This window comes from Pogoniulus pusillus, chromosome 9 (genome assembly GCF_015220805.1).
Source record: "Pogoniulus pusillus isolate bPogPus1 chromosome 9, bPogPus1.pri, whole genome shotgun sequence".
Classification (NCBI taxonomy): Eukaryota; Metazoa; Chordata; class Aves; order Piciformes; family Lybiidae; genus Pogoniulus; species Pogoniulus pusillus.
Genome location: NC_087272.1, coordinates 16,762,558 through 16,777,643, shown reverse-complemented (window position 1 = coordinate 16,777,643; position 15,086 = coordinate 16,762,558). Strand labels below are relative to the sequence as shown.

At 42.0% G+C, this 15,086-nt stretch overlaps 1 protein-coding gene across 1 annotated transcript; it reads left to right on the top strand.

Annotated features, from left to right (window-relative positions):
• The first annotated feature begins 3,071 nt into the window (after positions 1-3,071).
• Positions 3,072-3,670, top strand: LAMTOR2 (late endosomal/lysosomal adaptor, MAPK and MTOR activator 2). The gene has a single exon (XM_064149382.1). The coding sequence runs from the start codon at positions 3,137-3,139 to the stop codon at positions 3,512-3,514; it is 378 nt and encodes a 125-aa protein (XP_064005452.1). The 5' UTR covers positions 3,072-3,136; the 3' UTR covers positions 3,515-3,670.
• The last annotated feature ends 11,416 nt before the right edge of the window (positions 3,671-15,086 follow it).

Genomic DNA, 15,086 nt, shown 5'->3' with positions numbered 1-15,086 from the left:
CACTGAGGGCAAGAAGGGCCAGAGAGTATACAGTGCATATAATCCCTCTCTTAGCACTGTTATGTGGGCTCAATCTGCTCTGGCATAGCACAGTACCTTCACAGCCATATGGATGCACATTTTCCCTCTTTTTTATTTTAATCCAAAATTTGGCTCTGTTTGATCAAGATAGTTTCCAAAAGTTAATGAGGTTGAGGGTGGAAAGCCCAGCATTGCATCAGATTGTCAGTCAAGTAAGCCAGGACTGTGTGAACTGGAATAGGCATATTTGTAATAACAGGGCACACAAATTTTGGAAGATGTAAAAGTGTAGTGCATAAAACAGTTTGACTCATCACCCTGTGCCTCCTCTGAGTACACAGGAGGCACAATGCGAGGAGCACATAGGAACAGAGGAACAGCTACACTGGCTCAGAGAAAAGTTCTAGTTAGCCTTGCACTTCTCTGAGAGCGTCTAACAACAACTGCTGAGAGAAAAGACCAGGCAAGTGATGGCATTTCTTCACGTCACGGTTTGAGGGGTTCCAGGTTACCCCAGATTCCCTAAAAATATTACAGAGACCAATATGTGTCCCAGAGGACAAACCAGCCACCTCCAGTGTGGCCATCTGAGCTGATTTTCTAGCTCAGACATAGGGGAGAGGTGAACACCCCAGGGATAGGCCATATAATGGCAACAATGGATAAGTTAATATAATTTCATTGGAGCATCAAGAGCTTAATGTCTAGAAGCACAGCTTGTTCTCCCCTTTTGCTGGCTTCTGCTGCTTGAGCTGTGCCTGCCTGCTATCTTCCCCTGCTGTTGTTTTGGCTGTTTTCCAACAAAACCAATAGCATACAGCTCTGGGACCTACACCTGCAGATTTCAAGAGCCACTGCTGATCTTAGATGTTTGCTTCCTTGGTTTACACTGACTAGCAATAGAGAACTGCTTGCCTTTTTTCTGAACAGGGACAACAAAGCTGTTGAATGCTTACTAAACAGACTGACAAATCCTGGCAGTGACTCATGGCTAGCCTGAAGTGTAACGAGTAAGTATTCTTATTGCTGCTACCCTAATTTACATTTTCCATAATATTTGTGGAGTTAAAACTAACATAACGGAGAAGTGAAGTGTAAGGACTGTGGGTTTTGAATAACCTAATGCTATCAGAAGAACTCAAGACTGCAAAGATGCCTTTAACAGTCAGACAAAACTGCACAGCATGCTGCTTTTTTTCTAGTTGTTTGCATAGCTAGCTTGGATTTTTCCTAACTTGTAAATGCCTGTTATGAATAGGGTGGAAGGGATGTTAGAGCCTGGAAATAGAAATAGAAATGTCACACTCATTAGCTAGCTCATGATTTGTGAATAAATTTATATCAAATTGTGACAAACAGCGAGTAAATACACTTTAGAGCTTATGAACTTGAATACTAATACTTCTCCTCCACTCTCCCCAAAAACTTAGACACACTAAGGTGCCTGTGAAGTGTTTTATGACACATCCTGTACTTTTTCACACAGGCCAGGATATGTGTCCTTCTAGTTATTTGTCTTATCCATGAGAGTTCTGTTATACACTTCCTAGCCTCTCCACAGCTTTCACCATTCTTCAAATATTTGTCTTGCACCTTCTGCTTTCCTTCAGCCATGTTGTGCATTAACCCTTCATGCTCCTCCTTGGATGCAAGCATGCTCAGCTATTGTACTCACACTGATCCCTACTGGAGAAGCACTGGGGATTTAGGGTGCTTGCATTTTCTCATTTTCTTATCCAGATCAAGGCCATTTAGTAAGGAGCTCTGACTTTGAAAAAGGCAGAGGAAGCACTGAATAAAATGTCAAGTGAGGAAAAATAAAGAACACCTCAGTGAAAAACTGAGAAGCACTAGATTTGTTTCAGGGCTGTTCCACGGTTCAAGCCATCACAAACATGAAGGCACTCCTGAAAGCTTTCATGAGAGGTGTTTAAGGCAAGAGAAAGGACTCCCAGGGTCTCTGGAGACACACTGGCACCAGACTACTAAAACAGAAGTAGGTGGAGATAAGCACTGACTGCTGCTTGTATTTAAGCTATTCATAACCTGAGCGTGGGGTTTTGCCCATTCTGTACAGTATTGTCCAACATATATCTACATGTTTTGAAGTCCTCCTGCTTATCTGAAGAGTTAACATCCCCTTCCCTGGCTGCATAAATTGATTATTACTGGGTGCTTCCCAGAGTCATACCTTGAGGTCAGAAAGGGTTTCCTCTCTCACTTGTGGCAGTGGTAGTGGCAATCCAAACCCAGCTGGGAGGTTTTTGGCAGCCGGAAATGTTACATTTTGGAGAGAAGGACCAGACCTTTCTTCACGTTTCTTCATCTCATAGTACAGCTGAAACAGCTGATACTGTTTCTCATCCTTGCTGGCTGAAGAATTCATGGTACTTGCAGACTTAATTTTATTTTGGAGATGGAAAGATGGTTTAAGCAGCATGACCTTTAGACAAAAACTTTACATGCAAGCTGTTTGAGAAATTTCTGTTAAAACTACTGCAAAAGCCCAGAGTCCTAAAGTACAAGCACAAATTGGGAGTGTGTACCCTGCTGCAGATCATGACCTGATGCTCCAATGCTGTGCTTTGTATTAGAAAGATATTTTATTCTATTTTATGAAGACATGAAGATTTCAAGTGTTTCTTGATTTTCTTTTTTGTGAAAACTAGATTTAACAGAAAAACCATCAACACAGGTCTCACCTGGTTTAGGAGCTGTGCTGTAGCTACTGTAAGCAATTAGCAAATCAACATTTTTGTTTGTTTTACATGGTAATGCCCACAACAAAATGTGCCAGTTTGAGAATACTGATCAGAAAAATGTTGAAGAGAGGAGTCTCAGCAGTGACAGCTGCATCAGCAAATAGAACAATAACACATATGCTTTTAAATAATTAGGATAGTTTGCTTTATTTTTTAAAGAACTGTTTTGTTCTACAGATTAATTGAAAGAGTAAACATTCAGGTTACCTTAAATTACTCAACCCTTGTAAACCTGAGTGTATCTTCTTGGTATGCCCATAATATATACATGTTCAACGCGACCTCGGGGCCTACCGAGGCCTGCTCGGGGCCTGCTCCGCCAGCGCCGGGCCCGGGGGGGGGCGTCCACGGCCATGCTGCGCCCCAAGGCCCTGACGCAGGTCCTGAGCCAGGCCAACACCGGCGGCGTGCAGAGCACCCTGCTCCTGAACAATGAGGGCTCCCTGCTTGCCTACTCAGGCTATGGTGACACCGATGCCAGGGTGACTGCTGCCATAGCCAGCAACATCTGGGTGGCCTATGACAAGAATGGGCACCAGGCCTTCAACGAGGACAACCTCAAATTCATCCTCATGGACTGCATGGAGGGGAGAGTTGCCATCACACGGGTGGCAAACCTGCTGCTCTGCATGTATGCCAAGGAGACAGTTGGCTTTGGGATGCTGAAGGCCAAGGCACAGGCACTGGTCCAGTACCTGGAGGAGCCTCTCACACAGGTGGCTGCATCCTGAGCGTGGAAGCTGAAGGGGCTCAGAGGTGCCACCTGTGCAAAGGCTGTCACTGGCATGGGTGAGGGAGTGCCCAGCCCTGTGGGCATCCCCAAGCTTGGTCCTGTCTTCATCATCATCATCACCTTGAAAACTATGGTGGGGAGGGGGTGAAAATAAGGGGGGGAGGGAGGAATAAAACCATGCCTGCTGAATATAAAATTTAAAAAAAAAAAAAAAATAAATGGGGGCAGATGTGACTGAGCTGGAGGGCAGAAGGGCTCTGCAGCGGGACCTTGACCGCCTGGACAGATGGGCAGAGGCCAATGGGATGGGGTTCAATAGCTCCAAGTGCAGGGTGCTGCACTTTGGCCACAACAACCCCATGCAGAGATACAGGCTGGGGTCGGAGTGGCTGGAGAGCAGCCAGACAGAGAGGGATCTGGGAGTACTGATTGATACCCGCCTGAACATGAGCCAGCAGTGTGCCCAGGTGGCCAAGAGAGCCAGTGGCATCCTGGCCTGCATCAGGAATGGTGTGGTCAGCAGGAGCAGGGAGGTCATTCTGCCCCTGTACTCTGCACTGGTTAGACCACACCTCGAGTACTGTGTTCAGTTCTGGGCCCCCCAGTTTAGGAGGGACATTGAGATGCTTGAGCGTGTCCAGAGAAGGGCGACGAGGCTGGGGAGAGGCCTTGAGCACAAGCCCTACGAGGAGAGGCTGAGGGAGCTGGGGTTGTTTAGCCTGGAGAAGAGGAGGCTCAGGGGTGATCTTATTGCTGTCTACAACTACCTGAAGGGTGGTTGTGGCCAGGGGGAGGTTGCTCTCTTCTCTCAGGTGGCCAGCACCAGAACGAGAGGACACAGCCTCAGGCTGCGCCAGGGGAAATTTAGGCTGGAGGTGAGGAGAAAGTTCTTCACTGAGAGAGTCATTGGGCACTGGAATGGGCTGCCTGGGGAGGTGGTGGAGTCGTCGTCCCTGGGGCAGTTCAAGGCAAGGTTGGATGTGGCACTTGGTGCCATGGTCTAGCCTTGGGCACTGTGGTAAAGGGTTGGACTTGATGATCTGTGAGGTCTCTTCCAACCTTGGTGATACTGTGATACTGTAAATGGAGCTTTTGATAACCTGAAAGTGCTACGCAGCTTCAGCTCTTCTATATCTCCTCCACTCAGTTTCCCATTGTACCCCATAGCTTTTCTGCCTCTTCCTAGCAAACATCCATTGCTTGGCCTTCTATTCTGCTTCCTGCTTGCTGATGCAGTGATTCACTACCTGCTCCAATCCCTGGCTTACAAGACTGCCCACTGTCAAGGAAATGGAGCAGTGAGAAGGACCACCAGACTAAATGAAATAAAACTTGTCATTTATCTTTAGAATCTAAAGCACAAAAAGTTTCTTCATCCCTATTAACCAAAAGAAATTTTATGGTGCCATTTCATCCTTCTATGTGTGTTGTTTGAAATAAACCTGTAAAAATCAATACAAGTTAAACAAACTTCCCAGAAAAAGAAGGATACCACCTAACTTCAAGCAGAAATGGACACTGAGAAAGAAGAGAAACTAATGAGTATCTTTGCAATTAAGACTTGATTTTACACAGAGAGTGGCTTCACAGTGTAACAGGGTGTCAGAGAGAGGCGGATGCATGAACATGAGATCTGAAAGGAGAACCAAGACAGCTGGCAGCCAGAAGAAAAGATATCAACATTTTCTGTAACTATTCTGGCCTTGACATAGGTGTCAGAGCAAATCTGTCTCAGTCCCTTGAATTGAGTGGAACTATATTCTTTACACCAGCTCAGTACAAACCCATCTGCCCCTTCTGCTGTAATAGGGTGGCTAAGGAAGGAATAATTGGGTTGTTTAGTGATAAACATGAGCCAAATTTTCTAGGAAAAGTCGTACAGGACAATGCATGTATCATTTCCCTGTGTGACTATAGGCCAAGCTTTCTTTGGCCAGTAAGTGGCACCTCAGGCTTTGCAAAGGTGATTCTGCTAGAGCACCAAGCTGTAATGAGATTTTACCACAGCAAAAAGAAAGGCTAATTAGTACTCTTTTAAAACTGCTGGATTGCACCCACCTATAAACCAACTCCAACAAATCATTGTACGTTTTACTTCTGGATCAAAACATGCCCAGGCTTTACTAATAAGGCTCTATTAAGGCTCTATCTTCAGGAGTGCTTGCACTCTATTTTCATTCCTACCACGTTTTACTTTTCCATTCTTGTGAAGCATTGGGCTGTGACAAGAAGGTATGGCATCCAACAGAGCTTATTTTTGTTTCCTTTCAAATTTTATATTTGGAACTTTATTAGGAAGAAGGACTTGGTTTTACTTGTTAGCTTTGTAATTTTGACTGAAAACTGGGGTGACTTTATGATCCTCAGCATGCCCGTGCGTATCTCCTGCTATGCCTCAGTACTCTCTGGGGACAGAACTGCATATTAAAAGTCTTGTGGAGTCACTCCTTCCCCCCATACACAAAATACTACTTGTATAAATGCTGTCCCACTCTTACAGCAAGATAAAGAGGCTTAATCTTCTCCTGGGCTCTGCATAATCTTCTTTCATCTCCTTAGCTCCGTTCCATATGATGAAAGTGACATCACAGGGTGGCTTTTTGCCTCTTTCCACATTACTTTCGGATTAATTAATGTCCTAAGTTTAGAATGTTTAGAAGGATTTTAATTTTTACTTGGCAATTTTAGTTTGCATACATCATTCATATCTTTTTCTTGGGATTTATATTTTTAGACCAGTGACCTTTTGGATGTATGATTCATGCTGATTTAATTTTTCCAGCTGGTACATTTTTACTTCAGCTAATACGAACGTGGCAAAGCTGATACTTTTGCAATGAAACCAGCTATTACACACCTGTGCTCTCCATTTTTTTGTTGGAAATAAATATATCTTCTTTTCTTCTACTCTCTGCTTTTCCCCAACAAGTCTGTAACAACCTTTGAGGAAAAAAGCACCTCTACAAAAGTGCCGCCTGTCACAGACCAGAAGCTATTCCATATCAGATAATGCCATTTAATTTATCATGGAACTATTAAAGCACCCCTTCTGCTTATTAATGTGAGTAACTAAGTGAATTGAATCTAATGTGCATCCATCAGACTGCAATATGCTCTGAAAACAATGATTTTGTGATTCCTGGGGTTGTAATCTACACACAGGTGGTTCTTAAACCCACTCTGAATATTATCAAGTATGCCCAAGCAGCTGAGCATTCAAAAAGATCAGTATCATAGCATGTTATTTGTCCTCTGAAGAGCAGACCTGAGCTTTTAATGGGTTTCTTTCACAATAGCTGTATGTATAGAGTGTGGGAGCAAAGAGCTCTCCATGCTTACACTATCAGGCTTGTTACCTCCCTGCACTCTTACTTTGTCATGAAAAAAAAAGTTGCCTTACCACCTTCAGCCCTGGTCCCCTCTCTGAAAATTTCCACTTCTCCTACGAAATCCACACAGACACATAGACTCACTCATCGTTTGAGAATTTGACTCACCCCTGACTTTTGGAGGAGAGGCAGGCTTCACTTCCACTTTACTTCAGTACTCAGAAAAAACCCAAACCAAACAAAAAACCTCCTTGCTCCCATATTTTTCTGCATAAAATGGATAATTGTAAATAGTAGCATGAAAAGAAAACAAACAAACAAACCCCCTCTAATCTGAAAATTAAGGTCTTAGAGGGAAAAATAGAGCCTCTTGGTTCAAGTACAAAGGCAACATCAAACTTCACAACCACATTACAAGCAAAATGTTAAGAGTGAAAAGCAGCCAAGAAAGTTTTTAAACTTTGACCTTCACTGCCACCTTAGTGGAATCTGCAGCAAGTAGCAAAATCCCTAAGTAGCAGTCAATAAAAGACAGAGGTACTGATATAAACAGATCTTGGAAACTGAAATTTAAATGCACTTTAAACATTTCTGTTTTCAATTATATTAACAACATTATTAACAACATACACTGGATTTTACTTTTTATTAAATGTTCTCTCAGATGAGTGCAGTGTTCTTAATGGGTTTGTTGTTGTTTGATGTACTTAAATTTGTCCATCACTTATTCCACATGATCCACAAACCCAAATAGAAGCCTAAGACGCAGACATACACTGCAGCCATGATGTAAATTGTGTGTCTTTCTGGAGGACAGTGGTATTAAATAGTTTTACTATACAGAGTTTCAGATATTTAACTCATGGGAATGAATTTAAGTGCACAAAGAAGTGTTGGTATTATTTTTTGTGAAAGGTTACTTGGAATGCTTAAGGAACCTGCTATACAAAACAACAAGTTATCAAGCAATACTCTGTAAATGCAGAGACATCAGTTGGCTCTTATTTGGGAGGACACTGATATTTGTTGTCAGTTGCTGCAATGTTTCTGAAAAGATAAACCACTCAGATTTTATATGCATTATCAAAATAATGTTAATTCTGGTCGTATTTATCTACTAGTTAATATCTAACTTCCACTACTAGCTACAGTCCCAGAGAATACAGATGCATTCTTTTAAGAAATAGAATCTGTCTCCTCTTATTTGAGAGACCACTCACATGCTATAAATACTATTTACAGGGTCTTGTAATGACAGGACAAGGGGTAATGAGCTTAAACTGGAAGAGGGGAGATTTAAGCTAGATGTTAGGAAGTTCTTTACAGTGAGGGTGGTGAGGCACTGGAACAGGTTGCCTATGGAGGTTGTGGATGCTCCCTTCTTGGAGGTGTTCAAGATCAGGCTGAGTGAGGCCTTGAGCGACCTGTTCTAGTGGGAGGTGTCCCTGGCTATGGCAGGGGATCGGAACTGAATGATCTTTGAGGTCACTTCCAACCTAAACCATTCTACAATTCTATGATTCTGTGATTTGAGAGGTTTTGGGGGGTTTTTGCCTCTTTGATTAATAGAAGAGGGATTTGATTTAAAAATAAAATACCAGTTCAAAAGTTGTCTTGAATTTGAAAAAGCAGCAGCATCTAGTCAAATGTCTCTGGTTAATTCTATAAAAGTATGACCTCTTCAACATCTCTGACAAGTTCAGTTCCCAGAAGAAAAGCAAAGCCTCGTGGCTCTTCATAAGAAAAAATCTTGGGAAGGATATGGTTGGCTGAAAGATCTAAAAACCTGCGTGGAAGAATAAGGCAGCAACAGTGGAAAAAGTTGTTTGCAAAGTCAAATGCTCTGTTCCTAGGCTCACACTCTGACATCCTGTGCTGTAGAGACAAATGCCTTAGCTTGCCAAAGGCAGGGTAAAACAACACAGTTCCCAACTCTGCTGATTAGTAAGAACATTCTTATTATTTAATGCAGGTAGAGTTCCTGCATATCAGCTGCACCTTGTCTTCTGGAAGAAATGCAGTTCTGATCCACAGTTTCCATTTGAAACAGAAATCACTGAAGCAACTATGACTTTATAAACGTGGTTTCTCTGTGGACCACAGCCATGTACCTGTCAGTGTCTTCCTTTATTACAGGTTGTTTGAAAACCTGACAAAACCATCCCCCATTTTAAGTGCTCACCACTTCCAAAACTTAGTTTTCTTTATAATGCCTTTGCTAAATCTCACAGGAAACTGACAAAACACTGTTTGGTGCTTAGAGGTTCCTTCCAGTAACTGTGGTCCTGCTTTTTTGGAAATAACTGAAAACACTCTGTTGCCACAGTTAATGAACAAAGGAATGTTTGCTTAGACCCTGGGTATGTTTTCACAGCAGTTATAGAACATTAAGTTGTCTCTTTCACGTGGAACACCAAAGTTTAACACTTCAGTTCCTTTCTGATTACCATTTATAACCTAGAAAACTAAAGTATTACACTTTATTCTAAGACTTCATCCCAGATGTTTACCTAGGTATTTGCCATTAGTCTAAGCACAGCAGAATCCAGATACTTTAAATATAATTATCCTCAGCCCATGACAGCATTAACATCTTCCAAAAACTTGGATCTTAGAAGTATGTATATTCCACCAGTCCTCCTTAATAGACTGTACCTTTCTCACCACCTCAACATAACTTTAGGAACTTCGGACATCACAAGAACCTTTAGCACATCATTAGATCTTTTCACACCCCATTAAAAGGAAGGAGAAAGAATCTGGACATCTGAAGCCTCATCTCTACCCTTCAAAAGTATATTCTACCCTTTTTAAGTAAGTGAGAGTTGCAAAACAAGAAACCCTAGATGAGAGAAATTAAATTAAAAGGAATTTAAGTACTACATCTGAGTTCAACACACTTGGATGATTCCCCATGGAATATGTTATGTTTTTTGTCCCACGTGAAAGGAAGCCAAAGATAATTATAGAACATAGCACTGGGCAAGCAAATAAATCAAGCTTTGCACTGCTGCATTCTCACATTGCAAATTAACAGCTATGGGTCTGCTAGTGTTCTGTTGCAACAAAATTATACCAAATGTAAGTATAGCTGCTTATCCTAGGATAAGAAGATGTGTTCCAAAAGGAAATGTCCCCTTCACAAGAATTCATATCCATGAGCTAAACCACCACACACAATACTGTGCATTAGAAGGAGAGCCCAGTATATAACACTACAAAATTCCACTTCCAGCATCTCTGTTAAATCTGTGTATACAGCACATGATTTCAACACTGGAAATATAATCTCAGATACTGAGGCTGACACAGTATTATGCCCTGTATATTACACATAGAGTATAATGTGCATTCAGTAATCTATGTATGCATGTAGGGATTATGGGGGTGGGGAGAGGGGGGTGTGCATAAAAGAGAGAGAAACAAAGGCAGAGCGAAAAACATGCAAACAGTCTTCCAAGGAAAAACTCCCATAGCAGATAACACTAAAATTTCCATCTATCTGAAACTGTGAACTCCTATACATCCATGGTACACCCGAGAACCTGTAGCACAGAAATGGTGCAGCCATCTCCATATTCACAGGCCAGGTTGATTAGTAGACTATTTGAAGCTTAGTGCCATGATCTAGTTGATTGGATAGGGATGGGTGATACCTTGGACTGGATGATCTTGGAGGTCTCTTCCCACCTGATTGATTCTATGCTTGTAAGTTATCACATTGGGCACTAGCTTGTAAAAATGCATCCACTTGGAAAAACTGCTGGCAAACTGATTTTTTTTTTTCCTGTTTGCCAGCAGCAAGAATTTCTAGTCAAAAGCAGGGAAACTCTACATATAAAAAATCCAAATCTGGTACAGACTGTTTTTGAGGCTAAATACTGTATTCTGCAGCATATATATTCATGTACTTTCCTAACTTAAAAGCCAGGTAAGATTTACTTGCTCCTAACTAATTTGTCTGCTTGCAAGGCATACGACATGCTCTATAATGTCACCAGCACTGCTATTATGAGCAGGGAAAGTCACCAGACAAAATTGACTTTGGACCAGTTACTTTTTTTTCTCCCCATTTTGAAGAACAGGGACTCGCATATAATTTTAACTCTGTTTTGTTACTTAGCTTTGTTTCTTTCCACTTGGTTACCATCTGCTTGGCTACTGCCTCTCAAAGGTAAGTCGGGTGGCACCATAGCCTTGACAGATGATTCTCATTGCAAGACATGGCAGGATTACTCCAGCTTTTTTTTCAAACTAATGCATTTAGCTCCAAGCCGAAAGAACAAACTGCAACTCCCTCACTGCCACTCACAATCATACTCAGATGCTTTACTCCATTCATTTAAATGTCTAAATACCTTCCTGGATTTTTTCCCCTACTTGTTACATTTGACTGCAACACAGGATAGGTTGCTCTAGCCAGCCAGCATCTAGTACAGCTGAGGTTAGCTGCTAAATACATATGCAGAGTTATCAACATGATTTGTACAACATTGGGACTGTCTCTGCAGTCCCAATGCCATTAGACTTTTTATCCGCATTAGGCAGGATTAAAGCTAGCTAAGACAGCTAGCAGAGGAGGTGCTGAATTGTGTAAGGGCACCAGTTGACTCAGAAGCACCTTTTGGTGCTCACTTAACGACTTTGCTGTGCTAAATCCAGATCTGCTTGAAACTATTCATTACACAGTATTAAGTATCAGATAAAAGAGAAAGGACCCCAGAACTTGAAGAACTTCTTTTTATTGAGATAATATAGCAGTAAAGAATTAGGGAAGCTGTGATGGTTTGGGTGTTCCCTGCCCCCCCACAGACTAGACTCAGCCAGCTCTGGAAACATGAATGAAGCTTGTATTTACAGCTAGCACAATATACAAGCAGGTATTTACAGTACTACAGTTATAGACAGAAATATACAAGGTTAAAAAGGTAATACAGAAACACAACTCCCCTCCCAGAAACCTGAGTCCCCAGGAGGGGCTCTCTACCACCCCTTCACCTTCCCCCTACCCCTCTCAACCTTACCCCAGTCCCAAGGAAGAATGGAGGTTCGACCAGGGGGTTAGGAAGCAAAGTGGGTTAGTCCAAAATGGAGGGTGAGGTTAGAGAGTAAGATGCAGCTCAGCCAGCAGCCCCAGTGAGAGTGGTTATCTATGTTTTTATTTCTTGTTCCTATACATCTCAGCAGGCCTATGAGGGAAGTAGACATCACCATTGTTTTCCTTTCAGAGCCTGCAATCTAGTTCTTCTCACCAAAACATTCTAGCCTGCTTCAAACTAGCACAGAACCTCTCACCATTGCCCAAGCTCTGCCTCTTCAAGCTTAAGTCCTGTAGCTAAAACCAGTAGTGCAGAATTAGGCCAACACTCAACTTTTTATTGCACTGAACAGAGTTTTCTTATGTACATATAACAGATGTTGGATTGCCAGAGATATTTTTTTTTCCCAACGAGCTAGACACTGACTGGATTGTACAAAAAAGAGGAACAGGATTTTTATAAAGGCTCTCAGCAGCTGGCTACTCTAATCAGAACAAATATTGATAAAGAAATAGATTGGGCTTGGTAGATCCCCACTTACTTCCAAAGACCCCTCAGTGATTTCAGAGAGAAAATGAAATCTGTAAGAGGTGTTCTTACGCAGCAAGCCATCAGCATCTGTCAGCACTGCCTCTACTCAAGACTGTAAAGTGAATTGTACTTTTTGTCTGCAGTGCCTGAGTTGCATGGTGTTTCCTAAGGCAATCAGAAAATCAGCTGGCATGGTTTATTTAATTATGAAGTAAATTATCAAGAAAGGCTGAGGGACTTGGGTCTTTTAAGCCTGGGGGGGGGGTGTGGGGTGTGTGTGCTTATCAATGCTTATAAATACTTAAAAGGTGGGCGTCAAGAGGAGGATGGGGTCAGTCTTTTTTTTCAGTGTTGCCCAGCAACAGGACAAGAGGGCAGTGATGGCACAAACTTCAACACAGGAAGTTCCACTGAAGCTTATATACTGGATAGGGCTGGGGGATAGGTGGGACAGGATGATCTTGGAGGTCTCTTCCAACCTGGTTGATTTTATGTTTCTACTGGAGCAGCCTGCCCAGAGAGAGGGTGGAGTCTCCCTCCATGGATTCTTTCAAAACCCACCTGGATGCCATCCTGTGCAATCTGCTCTGGTGGTGGGGAGTGCACTAGATGATCTCCAGAGCTGCCTTATGTCTCTATTATTCAATTATTCCATGATTCTGTGAAATAACTGTGTGTTTCAACAAACAAACCAACCAAAACAGACAAGAAAAAGAGGCAACAATCTTGCCTAAGAAAAAGACTGCACAATCCATTTAGCAATTTACTGCAATGCAAACGGATCTCACATCATTAGCAAAAAGAGTTTTAATGAAACATTTCAACTTTAAAACACTGCATAAAAAGATCAGCAAGTAATCACTACCTCATCTTGATCTGCTTTCCATCATTGTTCCAGAGGAAAAAAAATGTTTTCATACAAGACAAAACACAATTCCCAGCTGTATTTTGTCATGAAACGGCTTTCACAGCTCTACCATCAGGAAAAGATACTCAGCAGCTGAGTAAACACATTCTGCTTTGTTGATGTTGTCTGTTAATTGTGCATCCAAATCTTGCCAGTGTTATAGAACTAGAAAGCTTCAGAAAATAACCACTGGTGAGAAGCGCAGTTGCTATAATATGGATAATTCATAGGCAACAGATGAAAAGGATCATGCTGGTTCCTCTCATGAAGTATTTCAGGATGTTTTTTCAACAGAGAGACAGTGATTAAGTAGATGGGTAGCAGTTCAGTGCATAGTTATTGTAGTATAAATGTGCATGTGTCTATATATATAGACACATGCTATATATATGTGTCTATACATATATATACACATGCTATATACATGTCTATATACTAACAAGTTGCAATTAATTTTTAAGCCTGGGTTTAAATAATACACTTTAACCTCAGGAAAGAGTGGTTTCAGCATCAGCCAGTGTCCCATTAAAGGTCCAAGTATTGAAACTAAGAAACTAAAATCAGTTATGAAAGTTCACATTACAAATGGTATTCCACATATGGGTTTAAAATACGATTCTCAAGTATTAATCTTTCTTTGTAATGCTTCAGTGTGTGGGGTTTGTACCTAGAAAGGCTTGCCCTGCATGTCAGACATTCAGAACCTATCTTCCCAGCATAAGGTACTGCTGGCAGGAGGTACCAGCACTACTGCTGACTGAATTTACTTCAGAAATGGGAACCGCGCAGTGATTAGCAGGCTCCAACAGTACTGAAGCTAAATGGCTTCTCCTTCACACTTCCCCAGATAGCCTAGATAACTGAAAATGCAGTTTACATCAGCTAATCTGAACCTATGCATGCATGAAAATACAGAGGAGGCACCATCCCTTTCCTGGAGAGCACACAGTAAAAACTACTCTGACACAAAGAACTCAGTTGTCCCTGCCACTCCTGTGTGCTGTCTCCTCCTTGCTGTGCCCAGCCCAGCTCCCCTCTGCATTGAGATGCCACTTCTTTACTCTCTCCTGCACTCTGAAGAGGCACTTCTGAGAGGTTTGGCACTCAGACCACCTCCCACTCTCCATGTGTTTATGGTACACCCATTTGCTTCTGTTCAGGATTTTCCTCTGACAAAACCGGCTGAAGAGCCCTGGCACAGAGGAACAGTCTTAGGATAGCTTTAGATAATCCCCTAAACCAATGACTAATCAATTTGAACATGAAATAGTAAACGGGAAGACAGACCACTCAAAGTGTGGATTTAGGCTGATGACGTTTGCTGTTAAACTGAAGCTAAGTAATCTCAACAGCTGAAAACTTTCCAATCAGTTGCAGGGGCTATAAACTAAGCCAGAAGACGGAAGGAAGGAAGCATGAACAGCAAGAAAAGATGAACTGTTAAGCTCCTTTTGCAAATACAGAGTCTGATTTAATGCTCCAGATTACTAACTTGGATTATTTGATTACAAATGCTGAGGTAAATAAACGCTTTTCCTTAAGAAGTCTGAATAAAATGTTCTTTCCATAACCCTTGCAAAGATGACATAAAAAGGACACAGCAGTCTCAATAATAGGGAATGTCAACATAACCCTTAATCCACAAGAAAAGAAGCATGGCCACCATAGGAACCACATAAAATCAGGACCTTCATTTTGCAGGTCCCTCTGTGTTACCACTGCAGAGCTCAGCCTGCAGCCCCAGATGTGACCAGTGGATGTGTG

Bases quoted from the DNA above. Each gene is read 5' to 3' on its own strand.
- LAMTOR2 (XM_064149382.1), top strand. From the start codon at position 3,137: ATGCTGCGCCCCAAGGCCCTGACGCAGGTCCTGAGCCAGGCCAACACC.